The 21,878-nt window shown below is 41.9% G+C and overlaps 3 protein-coding genes across 5 annotated transcripts in view; 1 reads left to right on the forward strand and 2 right to left on the reverse strand.

The window, feature by feature from the left end:
- braf (B-Raf proto-oncogene, serine/threonine kinase) overlaps window positions 1-8,709 on the reverse strand; it is a 49,988-nt gene extending 41,279 nt beyond the window's left edge. Inside the window, exon 1 of one of the 2 annotated variants that reach the window (XM_044186189.1) lies at window positions 8,437-8,709. In XM_044186189.1, coding sequence (XP_044042124.1) covers window positions 8,437-8,592 — 156 coding nt within the window. In that variant the 5' untranslated portion in view covers window positions 8,593-8,709. The remainder of the gene's footprint in view (window positions 1-8,436) is intronic. The other variant, XM_044186190.1, reaches the window with a different exon arrangement.
- Window positions 8,710-12,538: 3,829 nt separating this feature from the next.
- On the reverse strand, window positions 12,539-16,241 carry mrps33 (mitochondrial ribosomal protein S33). Of its 2 annotated transcripts, none has more exons than XM_044186129.1 (3): window positions 16,068-16,241; window positions 14,068-14,287; window positions 12,539-13,584 (listed from the first exon to the last, which is right to left on the reverse strand). In XM_044186129.1, exons 2-3 carry the CDS (start codon window positions 14,280-14,282, stop codon window positions 13,479-13,481), a joined length of 321 nt encoding a protein of 106 aa, XP_044042064.1. In that variant the 5' UTR covers window positions 14,283-14,287; window positions 16,068-16,241; the 3' UTR covers window positions 12,539-13,478. The 2 variants fall into 2 exon arrangements, with proteins under 2 accessions (XP_044042064.1, XP_044042065.1); XM_044186130.1 differs by having other exon boundaries at window positions 14,068-14,284; window positions 16,068-16,232.
- A 138-nt stretch (window positions 16,242-16,379) lies between these two features.
- Window positions 16,380-21,878, forward strand: part of tmem178b (transmembrane protein 178B) — a 181,445-nt gene continuing 175,946 nt past the window's right edge. Inside the window, exon 1 of the mRNA XM_044186128.1 lies at window positions 16,380-20,231. Within this exon, the coding sequence (XP_044042063.1) occupies window positions 19,850-20,231 (382 nt within the window). The 5' untranslated portion in view covers window positions 16,380-19,849. The remainder of the gene's footprint in view (window positions 20,232-21,878) is intronic.

Genomic DNA, 21,878 nt, shown 5'->3' on the forward strand with positions numbered 1-21,878 from the left:
CCTTAAATGTCAAGTTTTTTTAAATAATATTTATATATTTATAATGTAATGATTGGGGAAATACTGGGGCATCTGAATCTGGAACTATCAGCTCTGTTATAGGTGATTTAAACAGAATAAATAAACAAATAAAAGATGCAACCTTACCATTCTGGTATGATTTTGGTGCACAATAGACTCCTCATCTGGGTTTGACAGGTTCAAACTAGGGCTGCAGCTATCGATTATTTTAGTAATCGAGTATTCTACTGATTATTCCATCTATTAATCGAGTAATCTGATAAGAAATACTTTTGCTTAATTAAAGAGCAATAGTAAATATGGAAAAGAGAAAATAAGACAGGTCTCTTAAAATGAACTACTTGGTTTCATTTTTAGAAACATTTACATTGTTATTGCTTAAATTGCATACAATATTATCTATCAAAACTAAACCCATTTAGTGTATTTAAGTGCCATATTACATTCTGGGTTTTAAAAACATGTTCTGAAATGCAAAAACAAACACCTTCTGCTTTATAAAAAAAGAAAAAAGAAAAAAAGGTCTATATACTTATGTTTCAACCTAACTACAGCTCAGGCATAATGTAAGTCTTTACTATCTTCTTTGTGGTATTTGTAGCAGGCAAAAAACGAGTGAACAGTAACTGTGGCTATCATAATAATAACATGAATGAAGCTCAGGCTTTCACAAATTGGCCGCAGCATGTTATTTTCTGTGGTTATTTTCTTGAACAAAACCTAGCTACAGGGACATCATAACTAGCCACCATAATGATTTACGTAAGCATTACATATAGCCATAACTAATGTACATTCTTTACTCGCCTTTATATACCATGTGTCGCTCTGTGGACTGGATGCATAGACTGTAACGTTATCCTTTCTGCTGAGATGCTGAAGCAGAGACGTTGTGCTATTATAGTAGGCTAGTTCAGTTTTACAACAGACACTGTACAGAGTTTCCGTGGACACTTTCTGTCTCTTCTCTGCGTCCCTAGCTATTATCTCTCTCTTCCTCCTCTTTGTAATCCGCGCTGTCAAATCCAACCAAAGATGCTCTGAACATCTCTGATCACACACAGCATAAGAGCGTTGTGCGACAGTAATAATCATCCGTGCGAAACTATTGTTGGGACTCCACAGATTAATTAATTCATTTGTGCGACTTTATCTGAACTCTATTAAGAGACCGCATGCTCTTTTGTTCTGTAAACAAAAGGAGAGCCATGGAACTCAGTATCCCAGAATCCCCGGAGGTGTGAACACCACCCATTAACCCAGTTCCCAGCTACCACTAGTCAGTCTGACCTGTGACCCATGTCACCAGGTCAATAAAGGGGGTCAGCGGTCACTGTTCTCTCTCTTTCTCCTGGAACCCTTCACACGCAGCAGACTGTTGCTGCTGTCTCCCTGTGCTGCCTGCTTGGAGCAGACACACAGCAGAACTGAAAACTCTCTCTTACAGCAGTGATGCAGGGACCTGCGTAAGATTTCTGCAACAGTAGTTAGCACAAACGGCTAACTTCAAGAAGAACCTAAGGAAGTTAGCGCCGAGCTAACTGTAAGGAGAACAACAGAGAGCGACCGGTTCCTCCATCTGCACAGACGGACTGCACAGTAAGGACTTTGCTTCAATAGGAACCAACATTCTTCCCTGCCTGGCTCATCCAACGGAACTGCCAGATAATAACAGCAACTTCAAAGCAACTGGTCTTCCTTTACGGACTGGTAACATAACCACTGAACCTATAATTAAGGCATTACATAGCTTAACAGTGTACTTGGCTATGCACAGGACTGTGTTACTTTTGTGAAGGTATATGTATTGATTTGGTTGAGTTTTATTGTTGTGATGTGTTTTCACTATTAGGTTAATCTGGCAGCCACATGCTAAGTTGATGTTAGTGATGTTCACACAGACACAGGGCTTTGCATGCAACTAACTATCCTCTTTCTAAACTGGCACCATTGATCCTATACAGTTCACTTGTACACTTCAATTTGGCCTCTTTAACAGAGCCACACTCTTTTCAAACGTGACACAGCCGCCATTTTGAATTTTCTTTCTTTGTTCAACCACGCGGCTGCTGCTCAGCTGCCATTTTGAGTTGATTTCTTTTGTTTGACGCCATTTTGGATTCAAGCAGCCATTTTGGATCACACACACTAAACCCTTTGTTCTGTAGTTTAGTGCATTTAGAGTTAGACTTTATATTGTGTGTTTTTGCTTTTATTATCTTTGAATAAATGCTTGTGTATAATTATGCCGGTGTCTTTAATGTTGCACAAGAGTGACTAATTTGTCAACCTCTTCTATGTTGAACTCCAAATCCTTCAACCTACTAGCTTGATGGTAATTCTGGTTATAATTATTAATTGAATTATTTCTCTGAGTTCCAAATTAATAGTTCAGTATATTATATGACACTCAACCAATCGATTGGCTATCATTTCACTTCGATAAAAAGAGTGGTGCCCCCTTATCTTTGCTAATTCTGATAGCTATAATTAATTGATCGCACCTATACCATTTGGTGCCCCTTTGTAAATCCCCAACACAGTGCACTGTATGTAATTATATGGATTAAAGAAGCTTCTATGCAATAATTTGCATTGATAATTTTTAGTAATTGAGTTACTGGAGGAATCGTTTCTGCCCTAGTTCAAACACGTATGGCTGAATCTCTCTGATGTTTCTTCATCTCTCCATCTTGACGCGCACTGCTCTCACCCACATCCATGCGCTCACGGGCACCAGTCAGTCTAACGAGCAGCGGTGGTGGCCATTCATAGATCCGGAATTTCTCAATGAGGGAGAAAGAGTAGATGTGCTTCCAGCCCCTGGGTCCCTGGGGCTGGAAGGTCCCTGCTCAAGGGGTTGTAATTTCCAACAGTGCAAGAACTTTTAGGGTGGAGTTCATTGCACTGAACGTCAGGGTACAGAATTTAACAACCACCATTTTTAAAAACCTGCAACAGCAAACAAGGTGTACTGATTGTACTAGTGATTGCCTAATATTCACTGGGCTTTAGACTAGGGTTGCAGCAGTATATTGGTTTCACCTTATACCATGGTATGAAAATTTGTCAGGACATAATATTTTGTGAATTTATAATACAATACCAAAAAAACCCTTCCGTGTTCATTACTTTAAGGGTCATTGTAACTGATAATAATAATTGTATAATACCATATACCGTGATATTTTCTAAGACAGTTATCGCACCGTGGAAATCTCATACCGTTGCAACCTTACTTTAGACATGGTGGGAAATGCAGAAAGCAATGCGCTGAAAGGAACTTTATAGTTCTTGCAATAGTTCCTGGACTTCCGAGCTGAAACAATTAGTTGAGTAATCAATTAGTCAATGTACGTTTAGTTTTGCATCAACTCTGCACACTTTAGAACTTAACTGCTGTGAAACAATCAGAAAACTAGACCAGGTATTAATGGGGTCCAAGCCTCCGGTGCAAGTCAGACCTGCAATCCCACGAGTGAGGCAAGTCGCAGGGGGAGACCAGCACAGAGATTGGAAAACATTCAATTTAAAGACTGCGTGGGAAAATTATTTTAGCATATTTTATGAATATACAACAAAAGCACCACCTAGTGGCCAATTGCTGCCACATTTTGCACAGAGCCTTGTGTACGACAGAAAACTACCGGCCCAAGTATCATGTTAATCAGACTGACACTTCCCGTTTTGACTGCAACCCAAAGGAAGTTTCTGCTTTATAACTTGTGCATTTTTTGGAGTATCAATTCTTTTAATAACTTTTGATCATGAGCGTACATAGATTCTAGGTGCACAGTTTCGTGCAGATCGGACTCACGGCCTAGTAGGAGTTCGAAAAAGTAGGTTTGCATATTTAATTATTTTAAGGGGTGGCAGGAGAAAATACTGAGCCAAGTTTTTCGTTAATCGGACAGACCTATGTGGACCTATATTTTGAAAAATAGAGTGACGGACTTCTGAATTGACCATAGGTTGCAGTGATGCAAACTTTTGTCACACATCAGTGGATATGCTGAAAAAAAGTGTCTATTTCTTGTACTAAGCCACGCCCACTTTAATCAATCATGACCAAATTTTATGCAACAACTGAGTCACGACCCTAGATTGTGCAAACCGAATTTCGTAAGGATCCATGGTGCAAATTATGAGATACACTTTTCGCATTTGTAGCGCCACATAGTGGCCGATTGGAGCCAAATTTTGCACAGAGCCTTAGAGTGGTGTGTGAAAGTACTGGCCCAAGTTTCGTGTTAATCGGACAAACCTTTGTGGAGATATGACATCACTTCCTGTATTACTGCCACCTACAGGAAGTTTTTCTTCTTTTAATAACTTTTGATCATGAGGGTCCATAGATTCCACGTGCAAAATTTTGTGTAGATCGGACTCATGGCCTTCGGATTGGCCTATAGCACGAGATGCAGCTCATTTTTGGGAATGCGTGCATGTAAGGTTTTCAAATGTGCAATGTACTATGTGGGAGTTACTGGCCAAAACGTGTTTAGCTTGATTATAGTGCCACCTGCTGGTGGACATGTGACATTTTTGGTGTCTGATGTACGTGCACCAGTCTTTAGTTCCCTTGTGAATTTCCCTCACATAGCTCTTACGGTGTAGGCTGCAGTACCACTTTTACCAGGAGAAAAATTAATGTTTTAAAATCTGAGCGATTTCAATAGGGTTCCCAGCGCTGCTGGTACTGGGCAGCACGATGCCTACTTGGGCTTGAACCCCTAATAACGTTTTATTTCTCTGTACTGGCGCTCCCTCTCCTCATTCACGCTCGCCCACCGCTGTCTAAATCTCTCTCTCTTAAACAAATGAACACAAACCAAAGGAAGCTTCTTGGTATCGCTATTTTTCAGCATAGACTGCAAGCCAGACATAGATGCTGAAGCTGGGTACATGAAATAAACCAAGCAAGGACAAAACTGGGTGAGTATCATAGTTTGGTCCACAAGCTCCGCCTGGATAGCACCTGGTTTCAGTGATATTTCAGGCTGACTGTGGAGCAGTTTGACCGGTCTGATCACTGGATTGGCCACCGCAGCGTGAGGTTGGGTTGCATTTCTCCAAAAGCTGATTCTGTTTCAACTTTGTCTCCACAAGTCGCTGCGTTTTTTTGGTTTGTTTTTTTTTTTAAATCAGCACCACCTGTGGCCCCCACCACCGCAGCCTAAATGCACTGGTATTTCACCGCAGCATCTGATTCTGTCTGTATGAAGCCAAGGCCACCTTCCTTAAAGAGGGGAGGCTCAGTCAGTAACACAGGTGCAGTTAGGCTGTGGGTGTGCTAACCTAACTTGTTAGAAAACATTGTAATTCATAAAATGTTTGTTTACCTTGATAGACAGATGCACTGGTGGAGGAAGTACTAACTTCAGTAAAAGTACTAATACCTAATACTGTAAAAATACTCTGTTACAAGTACAAGTCCTACATTGTTTCACATTCACTATTATATCATTAGATTATTATAACTGATATATACTTAATATAAAAGCAGGATTTTATTGTGTTCAAAGCAGAAGAAGTTGGATGAGGTGGCGCTCATTTTTAACTATTTTTCTACCCGACTGCGGATTATCTTCATTATGGATTAATCTGCTGATTATTTTCTCCATTAATCGATTGTTTGGTCTGAAAATTGTGAGAAGTGTCTAAAGTGACACCTTCACAATGCTTATTACTCCAGTCCAAACCTCAAAATGATTAAAAATACATTAATATTATTAAAATAATTAAAAAGGACAAGCAGCTAATCTTGACATTTGAAAAAAATTCAAAATACTTGATACCCCCGTAACATTTTTGTTACGGGGGTTTTAAATGTGTTTATTGTTGATATATGGTCATGAGTCTGCACAGGGTGTTTTATTTTGAAAATTGACCGGATTCTCTATGCCGTTTCGGTGTCTGACTTCCTGCTGGGTTCGATCTGCTCCGTGTAGCTTGACGCGGCTTCCATCAAAAACAGACGCGTATTCTCCGTGGAGCAGAGTGCAGAGCCGCTTCTGGGATGTGCTGCGGCGCATCTGGTGCAATCACAAGCACGGTCTAGAATGGCCACGATCGGCTCCGGCGGCCGTGTCGCAGTCAGAACGCGACGCAGCCGTGCCCGGTGGAATCAAGCAGTAAATGTAATGTGTTTTAAGTATATCAGCGTTTCTATATTATCCATCTGGAGCTTTCATGCTCCCGAAAAGAAAAGTATAAAACCATGCTATTATCAAACTGACATGTTAAAGGTGCTAATGACAACATTCAGCCACTAGGTGACGCCCCCTTCCATTCCATTCCAGTGGTTGCCAGTTCGTTGCACAACCTGCACATTTCATGGTCAAGTGGAGAGAGACTCAGACTCAGTCATGTCAAGTGATCAATCTTTCATGGTAGAATAATGAATTCATTTTGCACCATGTAGCTGAACATTTAGGTGACTTTGTGCGGTGGTGTTTCAAGATTCATGTAATGTTATCTGTGGTAATCTTAGGATATGGCTAGCTAGCTTTAGGTAACGTTTAGCTTGTCATCTAAGCAGTGGTGTAGTGAAGGGCATACCCAGGTATACTGCGTATACCCACTTCTAAATCCCCTCTGATGCGCATCTTCGTTATACATTGTCTGAGGGAACTATAACATTAGATAACTGGACGCAACCGTCACTAATGCTAACGTAGCTCCTCAGGGACTGAAGCTGTGATTTTTCTCATTTTGACAATCTAACCGGTGACAACAAATTAGTTAAGGTTGTAAGGACTATGACTGTCAGTAGGTGTTCTTTTGTTTAATTATGCCAAACTGTAATTTTATGGGTTATTGTTGTTCGGACAATTAAGCTGAGATAGCTAATATATGCTAACAGACTTGTTGCCATAGCAACAGAGGCAGAAGGGGACCCAGGACCAGAGGAGGAGGAAGACACAGAGACTCAGTCATGTCAAGTGATGCAAACCTTAGCTTTAGCTTACTGGTCAAGAAGAGAAGGGGCCACCTCGGCGTGGCTTTGCAGCCCTTGAAACTCCTTCAGCTGACTCCAGCGAGCGAAAGCTGAACCACCGCTCACCCTGGTCTTGCGCCTCCTTTTGTCGCTCAGCACTTGGGATTGGTACCTGAGTGAAGCTGGATGCTTACCGTCAAACTTTTTCCACACTAACTGCTAACTGCTAACTACTAAGACTGTTGATCACTGACATCACAGAGATACCACGTGATACCAACGTCGTTGTACTATTGGCTCACAAGCCTTATTAGAAACGGGAACCAAACGTCAGACATCTCACGGACATAAACAAAACATTCATCTTCGTCAAAATTTTTTCAATGATTATTTCACGATCATAATTTTTCTTTTCCAGGAAAAGCGATACATTTATTCCGCACCTTTTTAAGAGCTGTGTGGATGTTTTTTTTATTACTATTTGTCTACATTAAAATGTTATCAATGAAACCTTTAATAAGAAAAGCCTAACTGCTGCAATGATGAGAATTTTTGGACCTTAAAATGGGGCCAGGGGCCACAGAAGTCTGAAAGGGGTAGGTCACAGAATGAGACATTGGTCATTTTATGCATGGAATGAAGAACACGTTGACATGTGATATTAGTAGTAACATTATATATTACAAAGCTTTAAATATGCCGTTGACTCTGACTGTAAGTGCCCTGCTAGTGTGATGTAGGCTGCTGTCATGGTCCAGCAGTGAGGCCTCTGACCTGCAGACTGAAGACAAATGTCCAGGCTAGGCTACATGGTCACTGTGCATTAAATGACAAGGACACAGCCTCACTGATGGCTCCGCCTGTGTGTGTGTGTGTGTGTGTGTGTGTGGACGTGGGGGCGATTGTAAAGCCTGTAATATAAATAAAAGTAGCTTGTGTAACTAAATTACACAAAAACAAGCACGACTGGAGTTAGCCTCCACTTCCATCATCATCATCACCCCACTGAGGTAAAGAACCTCAGTGGAGGTGGTGAAAATGAAACTTTGGGCACATTCTAATCCACTAGAATCCAGTAGAAAGCAGTGTAATTGCGTGTCTTTGTTGCGTCAACAGCAGATGTGTGTGCTCTGTTGGCGCACCAGGCTGCAGCTGCAGTGAGCTTGGAAAACGAAGCCAGGAGCGAATGGAATAAAGCAGGCCCGGAATAAACACAGGCTCCGCCGAATAAAACATTCCTCTCCGGCTCGTTTCAGTCTGTCGCATTTTTCTGTTCAGTGGAAGCCGGGGCTTGTGAAAGCCCAGCGCTCAAATGAATCGTTTACATTTAGTGCATCGTCTTGCCCCCTGCACCGCATCCCCAAAGATCCATGTTGCAGCCGGTGTTTCCTGAAGATTTACATCCAATTACCTCCGCTCGGAGCCCGTGTCCCCTGCCCAGCTTAGACCCCCTACCCCGCCACCGTAGCGCTTACCTCCTCATCTTGCGGACCTCCGGGGGTCCCCGACGTGCAGGAGGAGTCCAGGCCGGCACCCAGCTCCTCCAGGCCCCGCTCCCTGCCCGGCTCCCGCTCCGCGGTGTCTCCGTTAAAGACGGGCGGTGGGGACTCGGCGCTGCTCAACGCCGCCATTTTAAACTGCGAGAAACTGAGTGGAAAATAATCGAGGGAAACGAAGGCTGGTTCTGAGGACAGGAGGGGGAGACAGAGACGCAGGAAGGAGCTACCAAGCCTCTGGACTGGATGGGTGGCAAGAACTACTACTGTTAACTTGCCACTGTATGTATATATATATATATATATATATATATATATATATTAGTATTACTAATACCTGGTTAATTATAGGTTTAGTCCCTATCTGCAATACCCAAACAGATTGTGGAAACGTACTCATTAACCATAATTATAACAAATACTTTATGGTTTCAATTGGACACATGGTGCTATTAAAAATAGGGTTCAAAATTTAAACAGCCCATCTTAAAAAAAAGGGCTTAAATATACCAACAGTTTTTTTTGTTGGGGCCCCTGCCCCCAGCCTCCCCCACCCACTGCACTCTTCTGTGCATTAAGTAAGTTACCCAGACACCTCCAAGGGCCCCTTGAGTACAGTGAACAGACTAACTTTACACATGTCACTACATTTTTTGCCCAGAGATCCAGAAACCAACCAGTTTCTTCTGTCCTGGAACAGCACTGAGTAGTACGGTATACAGTACTGTTAAAGCTCCAGTGTGGAACATTTAGGAGGAGCTGTCGGCACAAATGGAATATAATATTTATAAGTATGTTTTCATTAGTGTAGAATCACTTGAAAATAAGAATCGTTGTGTTTTCATTACCTCAGAATCAGCCCTTTATATCTACAGAGGGAGCGGGTCCCCTTCCACGGAGGCCGCCATGTTGCACCGCCATGTTTCTACAGTAGCCCAGAACAGACAAACTAAACACTGGTTCTATTAGGGACTTTCGTGTTTTTCGCAAGTTTCGCGGCCACCGTAGATTCTCCTACACGCTTGGAACTGGAGAGTGAGGCGAGCAGGATTCAGATAGTTGCAAACTGCTATTTCACCGCCAGATGCTGCTAAATCCTCCACACTGGACCTTTAAAAGTTGTTATTTATACTACAAGTGGAGTTTTGACCTCTTCAAACTTTTGCTTCTCCATGCACCATAAAAGTAGTGAAGTTGTGCCAGAAATGCTACTGGGCCCCAGGTTTGCTGTGTCAGTTAGTTGGTGGTGATTTGATTAATCACAACTTTATTTTAATAGTCATGTGAGCAAATAATAAAGGTCTTAAAACTAGATTTCGACACAGGGCCTCAAGAGCCTGTTCTTCAGAACCTGATTATGAAGAATGTTAATTCAAAATGTATTCACTTCTCTTGAATTCTGGTCCTCTATAGTGGAGAGTGGGTTGATTAGTGCCAGGGGGAAGTAGTTCCACCCATTGTTTCTGGAAAACCATAGAAGAAATTGGTCATGTGACCACATAATTTTGAAAAGCCATCCATTGTATTCATCCTCCAAAGAAGGGAGACACATGGCACATTTTAGCTCAAAAAACTGTTTTTTTTCCCTTTCAAATTAAAATTTCTATGATTCAAGGTTTTTTGATTGTAGTGTCTGAACAATTATAGACAAGTTTGAAAACATTCCACACATGATTTAGTGCTTTAAAGGCTACACAATGAGTCTATACAGTTAGCATGATGTTAGCTCTTAACTACTGGATCATGTTAGTTTTTCAAACTTGTGGGTCTGGGGTGATTTGTGCCACTTATGATTATTTTCAACATAGTATTCATTTGTAATTGTACTCTTACATTTAGCACTTAAACTATGTGACATTCTTAATTTTAGACCAAAACTCATCATGCCCTTATAAAAGGAAGACAGACAGGGCTTCAACTCCTCTTGTGGAGTTGGACAGAGCAGAGAAAGAGGTGCAACAGGGAAAGACCATGTGTCAGGGGACAAAGATTGATGGAGAAGAAAAAGATAGAAGTAACAAAGACAGGGTATAAGAGAACAGGACTTGCCAACCAAGTCTTCAAAGAAAACATGGAGGCTCAAATCAAACCAAAATCATAAAGAAAAAGGTTGTGCACAGTAGCTCAGAAGAAAGCACCATGGGCCTTCCACTCGATGACACCACTGACGATGAAGCAGAAGATGACCTGGAGAACACACACAACGGAGAAAATAAAAGGGCTGAAAAACAGAAAATGAATGAAAATAAGAGAGCGGCTCTGAAAGTGTCCAAACCAACCAAACCCCAAAAGAAAGTGACTGTCTACAGTAGCTCAGAAGAGAGTGACATCTCCGTTCCACTTAAGCACACCACTGATTATGAGAGTTCAGATGTCCAGAATGATGATGATGATGATGATGATGATGATGGTGGTGACAAGGATCTGTCTGCTGGTGACTTTGTCGTTGTGAGCTTTGCTGGTAAAACCAAATCCCATAACTACGTTGGATTGGTGGAGAAGGTTGAGAGCAGAGGTTTATATTCCCCTGCAGCAGGCCAGATCCAGACCACCTAGACCTCCATACCCACAGGGGACAGTCTGGAGAAGAGGAGGTGGGCATGCCTCAGTGTTTGACTTACCTGCCATTTGTTTAAATTAGCTAACACCGATTTCAGTTTTAAGTTTGCACTATGTTATTAAAGAGAAGTTTCATTCAGTTTTTAAGTGGCCTAAGTCACAATAGGATGTTTAGAACTTAGCCTAGTCACTTTATTCTTATGGTACATAATTGACAGACAGCGTTCTATGTATGTCAACAGGCATCTATTGCCAAAGCCTTTTTGCCTGAAATGATTCACAAATATCATATTATGTATTTAAGTTTTTTGTGTTTTCCCAAAAACTACAAAATATGACTTATTCCAACAGTTTAATAGCTTATTTAGTTCAATATCTAAATAAACCTTAAATGAGCACTTTTGTATTGAATTTGTCTTGCTTTCATATAGCATTACAGTTCAGAACATTAAAATGTTCTGTTTTACTTCAGAAATCACTGGCACAACTTACCCCAACGTATTCTCCCCAAAGGCACAACTTACCCCGCACCAGGGGCAAGTTGTGCCACGAGACCACTTTTTTCCCAAAAGCTATATTTCTGAAACAATTTATTTCAGATCCAAAGTTATTGTTCTCAGGGATGCACCGCATCCTGAAATATATGTACATTCTTAAGTTGAAGGCATTACTGTCATGGCCTCACTTTCACTTCCACTGCAAAATACAGCTAATACAGTATAAAATAGAGCAAAGAACCCACCCACTATACTCAACGCAGATTATTTCCACAGGATTTACAGACACTGAAAACTGCCAACACACAACATTATGCCCTATATGCAACTGTCCCCGTCACAATTTTGACATCTATTACACTGACTTCATGCACCATTATTGGCTGGAGTGTTCTCCTTGACCCAACTAGATGCCTTGTTGGAGACCTCAGCAAGCTTAAAATCTCCAAATATACCAGCAAATGAATTTCTACATAATCCACTACCTATAGAAAATAAAACTAAATGACTTAATTGAAAAGAAAACAAATGTATCTCTGTCGCACTGGACCTCACTAATCATTTGAGTCTTATATTAGAAAAAGAAATTAACAGTACTGAAAACCACACAAGCTTTTTGGAGACTGATAATGCATGACCTGTCTTGTGCTTTAGTTGTGAAAATTCTCAAACAAATTTACAAGAAAATAAATCATCGATCTACTTGCAGTGGGACTTCTGGGGCCTCTGGGGCTCAGAGGCAGTTGATCGTCCAGGCTCGAAGCCACTCAGGAACTGTGAAATTGGACCCCTGAAGGCAGAGTTTTTCGCTGCACTTTATTTTTTCTGTCCTGTACCTGTCAACAGTGACCCAGCGCATGTCGGAATATTCTCAAGACCTTGAGCCGGGGAGCTACAGGATTCCACAGCTGAGATGTGAGACAGTGTACATACAACTGTTGTTTTTCCAGTCCAAATTTTATTTTATCTGCGTACTGTGTTGTGAATGTTTTTGAACAGCAGGCAGAAAGATCTTTGTAACTCTCTACACATTTCTCACATTGCTTTTATTTTGAAAACATGAAAGATGTCTGTATCGTTACATAATCTCCAGCCATTCCATTAACAGTTAAGCGAACACTTACTCCCAGGTTGACATGAGGTACAGTATAGCTGCGATAGACCAACATTAGCCGACAGCCAGGACAGTGGCTTTAAGTGTCGGCTGAACTGAGAAAGTACATATTGGCACTGAAAAAAGTTCCATTGAAAAATAAAACATAGGCATTAACATTACTTCACTTTCACATTATTTTTATATAACTACATTCTGATGTTTTTCAGAGATGAAAATCTTCAGATTTTTTCTTCAAGTCAGTCTTGTTTCACTGACTTTTTTACGCTGTCCTCGCTCCCTGCCCTCAGACCCCTTCCCTCCACGCCAAAAAGGTGACCGAGTTGAAAGTGAAAACCACTGTCAGTGAAAAAAACAACTGACAGCCTGTTTCAATGCCAGTGTTTCCCATTTCAGTTCAGCTTTTGTTTAAAACGCCAAACTGTTACTGTCCTGGGTCCATAATAGGCTTCTTATTGCTGTATGTGCTCTCAGATGATCAGAATGATCAGTTTTAGTAGTACCCAGCTGAAAAGCACGTTAGCATTTGATGGGCTGTGACTCTATACTGTTTCACCTTCTGCAGCTTAAATGCAAGAGATCAAACAAGGTTCAGTAATGAAAGAATGGAATTCACTTCATTTCAACCAACACAGAGAATGTTCCATGTGTAATGCTGACCTAAGGAATTATTCTTGCCAACATAGAAAAGCTTCAGACAAAGCAACTGGACAGTCCTGACCAGACCAATGGAATTCTTTCAGGATTAGCCCCCCCACACACACACACACACCACACACACACACTGATGGTGTACACAGTCCAATGCTGTCTGCCTCCATCAACAGAAAGAGCAGTAGAAATGTTGCAGCTCATTTCTTCTTGCCCGCTCTCTTCCCCTCTCCTTTCTTTGGTTTCCCTTTTCCTCTCAGTTTCCTCAGGCGACGCATCTCCTCCTTGAAGTCTTCGTGCTCGTCTCTGAGAAGGAAGCGAACACATTTTATTAAAACTTTCACCATGCTTACTGAGGGGTAGGTCCACACTAATGCTCAGAGTTTCTCTTTTTAACTGAAATACCATTCTCACTCACTGATTAATTCTATTTTGCCATTTTTTCGATGGCTATAAGCTAGCACTAATGAAACTCAACTCTAAAAGGGCATAATACCTCCTTGTCCTCGTAGGCATTTAATGTGAAACATTTGCAGGAAGTATTGAGTTTCATTGACAGTTGCTTAACAGCGATCAAAAAACCCAGAAAAACCAGTAGAGAAGAGAACCGATAGAATTAGTGCTGTGGAAATGTAAATTATACTGAATTTACCAGGTTTGCTTCAGTGTGGGAGGTATATTTTACTTTTTCTTAGAACATAGATTTCAAGCATTGATCAAGCGTATCCTTTTGGCACAAGTCACAGCCTGTGCCAACATTACAGGGTGGTTGAGCAGTTTCTAGAGTACCTGAACAGTCCCATGAACCTCAGCTTCTGGGTCATGGCGTAGTAAATCTTGTGCTGTGGGTACCAGTCATACACCTCCTTCCTCTTGGCCATGGGAGGCTCCTGGAACAGCTGCACCACCTTCATAGATCTGGAGTCTGTCAGACGCACAACCCCCCCGAAGATCTGTGCGCTCAGTCTGGCCATGCGCATGGCATAGCTGGACAGAGCGGCCATGACTGCTGGACAGAGCAGAGGGAAGACTGGAGTAAGTAGAACATAAATTCCACTGACTGAGCATGGAACAGGCTACACAATCCATTATACAATAATCACAATCACAGTTTTGGTTCACACTGTTAAACTTGACCCGGTGAGATACTGAGCTTTGCGTTTAGACGTGCTGGGATGTACTGTATTACATCAAGCGCTCCCTATTGACAGGTGTGTTCGCTGACCAATCACAGGCATTTGTGTCTGAAAGCTCACTCTCCTCTGTGTACACAAGTGCAGAGTCAACATCACCAGGCAGTGAGCTAGCTTTACTGTTAGCTCTGAGCTTTTTTGAGGGTTGCTTTACAACTTTAATGGAGGGCCGTGCATGATACAAACACCAGGCCGGAGGAGTTCCTAAATGACCTCACACATATCTTAAACACTTCTGTACTGACAACTCTTCTTACTTATCTGTCAACATATACGATATATCTACCATAAGATAAAAGCTGATCTTTTGGTCAGGCTGTTACTGAAAGGCCATCTGAAGTGCGCAGGAAATTCATACGCTTGCATAAGCTGAAACAATTAGTCGATTAGTCAATCAACAAAATTCATTTGTAACTATTTGGATAATCTATTAATCGATGATAATGGTAGTAACTAGAGCCTGACTGATATATCTGCCAAAATTAGCTATTGCAGATATATCAGTATCGGCGTATATGTCAGCCCATAAATGACAAGAAATTGAAGTACAGAAAAGCCAAAGACAGGCTTTGAAACAGTGGCACCATTCCACAGTTTGTCCACTAGAGAGTAGTGAAGTTTATATTTCAACTGGAAAATGTCCTGCCAAACAGAGCCTCTGGCTTTGGGGCCCCCTGACGTCTTGCGCCCCTCAACCTGTGCTCAGTAGGCCCGTTCAGTTTCCCACCCATGTTTATTCCCTTTGGGGCTCGTGCTTGTGATGGGCAGAGCTCTGCTTCCTAAACATGCTAGCAGCTGCAGGGAAGTGTATTTCCATGACCCATCAGTGTAATGTACCTGTAACAAACAAAATACTCTGTGTTTGCATGCTGTGATGGAGGGCTTCTTTTAGTCTATAAAATGTCAGAAAATAGTGAACAAAAATGTCTGGCACAGTTTCCCAGAGTCCAAGATGACGTCTTCAAATGTTTGAATTTCTCTCACCAACAGTTCAAAACCCAAACATGGTTAACAAAGATGTAACACAGGACGAGTCTGACAATGGAGAGGGAGGGGGAACAACTGAAGGTTTGGCACTTTTGCTTAAAAATGATTTATGATCAATCAATAATCAAAAATTGTTTTTGAGTTCAGTTTCACTCTAAACAGACACATTGGTTTCATGTAAATTAAGTCTTACTTTGATTGTAGGCTTTGTGTTATTAGTAAGTGTGCTATGTACAATGAGAAAGTGAAGGTTTGTCCATTCATAAAGTGCAATGAGAGGATTTAAAATATTCAGCATTATTTTACACAGTAGTTTAAGCTATTCTATGTTTCACCATTATGATAAAAGCATTTCCATCATTTCTTAGCATTATAATGGTCAAAGATTAAACAACATTTGGTAGAAAATATATTTAGAAGCCATATCTAAGATTTAAAAAACACCGTTAAAAAGTACAAAAGTGAGGAGTGTCCGGCGGCAAACTGGGATCCACAGGATAAAAACGACCGTGTTGTCAGTCCTCACACTGACTGAACACAGGCGAATGGCAGCACTTCGTGTGCTCACTTAGCGTTAGCCTTCTCAACAGGAATAACGTGGTGTCTTACCGGAGTGTGTAGCCTGTGAGGAAGTACGCAGCGTTGTTGCGCTAAACACTGTATAAACGCTACTTTATTTAACTCTCATTAAATGACAATTATGGCTCAATTAATTGTACAAACGGTTTAACTAACGTCAACCTTGACACACCATACTGCCATCACAGACTCCATCGCGCATGACACAAATTCCGTGGAGCTGATTGGTTAGTTACTTTTACTTCCTGTTTCATGGTAAAATGGTATTTTATTTCCAACACGATACAGGTTTTATAAATTATACATACATGTATCAATTATCAATCATTCAAACTAAAATGAACGCAGACAGCCTGTCCTTATTAGTAGTCTAATGTATATTTTATACAATCAGGCGCTGGCAGGAAGTCCGTCGCTCTTAAGAGTTCTGTGGGTTTGACAGATTTTGCACAAAGTTCCGGTTTTCAGTCGGCTGTTAGTTCTTGTAACTTTAATATTGCACGTACGTACCTTAAGTAGCCTGAGTATGTTTGGTTGTATGTGGCATTGTGTATTATTTTACTTATTTATTTGATGTCATCTTTACCACTAAAGATAAGGCCACAATATGAATGATAAGATGACTCAAAGGATTTAAACATAGAGCCGATATACTGTATGTTCTTCAGCACAAGAAAATCCCCCCTGCTCTACACAGCCAGCCTATCTGCTATAGCTGAGATGAAAAAGAGTTTTACCACCTGCGTAGCTCGGTGTAGCCCTAAACTGGATTACCAACCGTGCAAAGCGCGTCCTCAGACCCTCAGGAGCCCCACAGACCCCAGGTTCACCTTGTGGCAATTGATATAAATTGAAATAGAATGGGCTTTTAGGCATCCCCTGCATTTTTACCTCAAAGCTAGCTTTAAATGCTCTGAATATATTTCAATTCAATTTTATTTATATAGCACCAATTCATAACAGAAGTTATGTCATTGCACTTTTCCTATAGAGCAGGTCTAGACCGTACTCTTTATAATATTACGGGTCTTTTGAATTGTTGCATGTTTCAGCGACAGATGTCAGTCTACATGGCAGCAGTAGCCATTGTCTATTTTTATTGTGTCTTTACAATTTTTTAACAGAAGAGGGAGCCAGACACAAAGAAACAGAAAACATCAGTCAGATTCTTCTGGACATTTGGAAAGCTTCACCTGCAGAGTGACACTTCCTGACAGGAAACACAGGAACTAAACGTGCCATGAAAACACACTTACAGCACACACTGTGGCTAAAATGAATAAGAGGCATCATGCCATGAGCAGGGTTAGAACTCTGGTTTGTTTCTGCCCTTGGGTTACACCAGAGCAACTGTTAAGTGAACAAGCCTCCATTTGCTGCTCTTAGAGCCCTACCAGCAGAGCAGTGGGCAGCTGCATTACTTATTTTATCGGGCACTTGGCGTCAAAACGCAACACTAATATAATATCCCCTTATAAGATATATATATAGTGAACGTGTTAGCAAACGGTTTCCTATTTACACCTCCAGCAAACACAGAGCAACATTATCATTCATTTGTAGTTGTGTTTGTGTCACCTGTCAAATGTCAGTCCAATATTCACCCAACTTTTAGCTCTGGTTTTAGTCTCCAGCAGCTCCTGAGGGAAACATCTGGCTCTTTAGCTGCTCAATGCTCCACTATGTTCAGCAGCCGGTCTCTGCCTCTGTCGGTCTGCTGTTTGGTGCACAGTGGGTTTATCAGAGCCTGTTCTCAGAAGACAGCTGCCTGCTGCAGCTGGAAAACAGGTTGATGACAACTGTGTGACACCGAACCAAAACAGTTAAGTTGTGGGCTGAAATACCAAAACCACGAGCTGAAAAGAAATTAAGATTTCCGACACTTGTGAATCATTGTGATTTTGCATCATCACTGACAGGTGTAGTGTCCCATGAATTTTAATTTTGTAATTTTTTGTCATACCTCTGATAAAATTGCAGAAATACTTACAGTCGTCTTTGCATTTTCTAAGCCCTGGAAGTGGTAGGAGTTATTGTAATAGTGGCAATAGAAGCAGTTACGGTTCTGATGATAGGAATAACTGGATGAAGTGATAAAAAAATACTAGAAATAACTTTAAAAGCCCTGAAAATATATTTTCTCAATCAGCCTCTTTCTCTGAGTGATGTGGTCCTACATGAACACACAATTTCTGCTAAAGTTAGAACAATTTTGGTTATTTCCCTCCACAGATTTCTGTATTTCTTTTTTCTGTACAATTCTCACTGATTTGAAGTGGGCAGGGCTCAGTTAGAAAAAGGTGATGTCACATGCTTTCATGCACCAATCAGAGTTTTACAACATTTGACTCAGTGTCTGATGCCAGGTGATGGTTGTTTGGTTACTGTCAGTTAGCAGAAGGCCTCGCTGGGTAGAAGACTAGTGGTAGTAGTAAAAGCAGCACAAGGGGTAGTAATAAAGTAAAAAGTAATAAAAAACTATAGGAATAGTAGTAATTGTAGTGATAGTAAAGTAAAAAGCAGTATCAAAGGTAGGCGAGTACACTATAAAGTAGAATACAATAATAACAATAATAGTCTCCTGCATAAGGACCTAAAAAGGCTGGGGCCAGCACTGCTCTAGTGGGCCCTGCGGCAGAAATGAGCTGTGGGCCCCTACTGACCCCATCGCTTCTCCCAGTTTCTATACATTAAGTGTATTATTTAATAATTAGTAGTTTGTCATGGAAACTTGATTGAGCACAAATGTGTTTGGTAAAATGTACCATATAAGCACAATATATAACCTACTAAAATAATAAAAGCCTTAAAACTAGATTTTAACTCGGGGCTTCTCTAAAACACAGGAGCAGGGGCAGGTGCCGCCTTAAGGTCCTTATCATTTCAGTTTCAAATGTGCTTTGGTGGTTCATGCAGTAGACTATTAAATAAAATGTAAAATAAATGACCACAACGTTGCCACATGGTAAACTTGGAACCTTCAGACCCCTGAGGGTCTGGGGCCAAGGGACAGTTTAATACTTTGCCCAGCTGGTGATCCAGCCTGGCCCTGTTAGGTACATTCTTGCTGTAGTGCTGTTACTTGCCATTGAGTAGGCCTATAGAATGTACAGCATGTGGGGGCAAGCGGGAGCATGGTGACAGTATCCGGGCAGCAGCCGCGACAGATGGAGCCTCCTGGTAGTTTGTGAAGCGAGCGGCTCTCCTCCAGCCAGACTGCTGCTGATTGGCCCCGGACGTGCTGAGGCCTGCGGTCAGCGGGCTGAGCTCGGATACAGCAGGGACATTAACGCTGTCCAAATGAAGGGGGCTCAGTCATTTGAGTCCTGGTGTAGTGTGGCATTGTCTCTGTAAATAGGCACGATTCTCTCTAGCTGTACGGCTTTTGCTGCCCCCTTCTTTGCCCATCGTTTATTTGAGTGGGCTGCAGTAAGAGTAGTGTAAAATGTAGCTTACTATGCGCTTGACTACAGCCAGTTGCAGTGCTGATGTGTTAGTGGTGTTGGTGTCGCCCTGCTCAGACGGATGGATGCTGAAATCCGCGTGCTCTCTGTCTCCGCCGAGCTGCTGCAGCGCCAAACACGCAGGGAAGACGTCGTCACTTCGTAACCGACAACACCGGAATACAGAGATTTAACATTTTATTTTGCCACTGAGCTGTGTTGCCGGAAAGGTTTGCCTTCTATTTGCACCGAGTTCGATAATGGTCCCGACGCTGCGGTCCTGTCGGTGATGTGAGCTGAACTTGCGGGGAAGCCGCAGAGGAGCTGTCCGTCTGTCGAGGTGCTGATGCGGCTGTGACAGAAGCGAGCATGGCTGCCGGGAAGTTACTGCTCTACGCCGGGCTCTCTCTTTCTCTCTGCGCCCTGGGCATGCTGGCCGTGGCGATGTGCTCCGACCACTGGTACGAGACTGACGCCAGGAGGTACAGGGAGCGGTGCCGAAGCTTTTCCAGCCGCCGCAAGGATCCGGGCTTCATCTACATCCCCAACAACAGCCTGCCGCTGCGGGCCAGCCGGAGCACCCTGTCCCGCTGGGAGGAGAAGCTGCTGCCGGCCCGGAACCGGCGGCAGCTGTTCGCCATGAGCGCCGCGGATGAGTGCAGCAGGCAGTATAACTCAACCAACATGGGGCTGTGGAGGAAATGCCATCGGCTGGGCTTCGACCAAGAAATCGAAGATCTCATCCGGAAAGGTAAGAATGAAATAAACAACTCAGACAGCTAAAGAGGCTAAAGTTGTTGCAGAAACAGCAGTGTGAATTTCAGACACCAACACGGCAGGGATGTGCTGTGAAATCAACGAGCCTACTCTGTGGTGACTGTTCATTTGACCAAAGGGCGAACAAGGGCATCGAGCTATTGCTATTATGGAAGCAAATGTTTGTCCAAAGGCATGCAGAGTGTCCCTGTCACTCAGTGTGTGAGTGGGTGTGCAGGGCCCCTGGCTGCAGACTGCTTGTTGTCATGCTATTCAGCATTTTAAGAGGGGCCTATTAATTATGACGCTGAATAGCAGTACTGCTGTTGTCCCTGTTCTCAGGTTCGATTGGAGCTCTCTTGTAGTTTAAGTGGTGCTCCCTGACCCTGCAACTGCAATGACATAATCATTCCAGGGTGTATGGGCTGGCCAGTAACCACCCAGTATGAGACAGGAAGAGGTGAGGGGGACCCAGAGCGGCCTCTTTGGTCCCACATCCTCCATCAAGAGTTCATTTAGGTGCATTCTACAAATGCTCTTGCTTTGTTCCACAGAAGATGCCTTTATTCAGTTTCCAAAGATCCATCACTTAGTGTTAGATCTATTAGGCCAAATGTGCATGGCTGGATTCACCTGACCCCGGGCAAAAATGAGCTGGTGGGCCTCTAGGAACCCCCCATTCTTCGCTCACTCTGGACATGTGTACAGTATTCTATGCTGGAATAATACATGGCCCACAGATTCATTTAGGTGTGTTCACCATTTAAGCACAGTATCACAGTCTTAAAGCTAGACTTTGACACAGGCCCATTTTCAAGACAGCCTAAATGTCAGGTAAATGCCATCAAGTCATCCATCAGGTAAAATACCCAACATTTACAGGTTGCAGGTTCACAAAATTTAAAGACTTGATGCTGAGCCGATACTGGATTTTTGAGGCCCATACTGATATCGATATTTGGTAGTTTAAAAACATCTGATAACGATATATTGGCTGATAGTAATCTTTTTAAACATAAACACATAACATTAACAAATAATCTTATTATGGACTCCTTAGATTTGTTTATTTAAATTTTTTTTGTGACCAAGACATACTGAGCGGGACATTTTAGAGTGTACAAATCTTGTCAGTGCTGTCTGGTAGACAAACAATGTAATGTAATTCCAAATTACTTCAGACCTTGTTTGGCATCTCTGTACTGCAGTTTGGTCAAACAAAATAAGCAATTTGAAGACGGAACAACTTTGCTTTGTTTAAAAAAAAAAAAAAGCCCCCTAGGGCAAATTTGTGTGTGGTGATGTTGGTCTATATAAATAATATTGAGATGACTTGACATGACTTTTTTTTTACATGTTCTAGAATACATATTTAATCCAGTGGTTCATGAAACATTACAACATAACATTACATTACAACAAATACATGAACATGGCAGTTTAATTTGTTGTTCAAGTGCCTGTTAATTCAAAAGCCATTCAAACAATCCTGTTTTCAGAGAGATGTTTGGGACCAAAGTCAAAATGAATCATGAAAATCATGACAAAACTCCAATACAAGTTTCCATTTATGCCCCTGCAGTTGATAATACTACACAGGCATGTTGTGTGCTAAAAAGACTGAGATTTCTAATGGAGTTTA

This window comes from Siniperca chuatsi, linkage group LG23 (genome assembly GCF_020085105.1).
Source record: "Siniperca chuatsi isolate FFG_IHB_CAS linkage group LG23, ASM2008510v1, whole genome shotgun sequence".
Lineage (NCBI taxonomy): Eukaryota > Metazoa > Chordata > Actinopteri > Centrarchiformes > Sinipercidae > Siniperca > Siniperca chuatsi.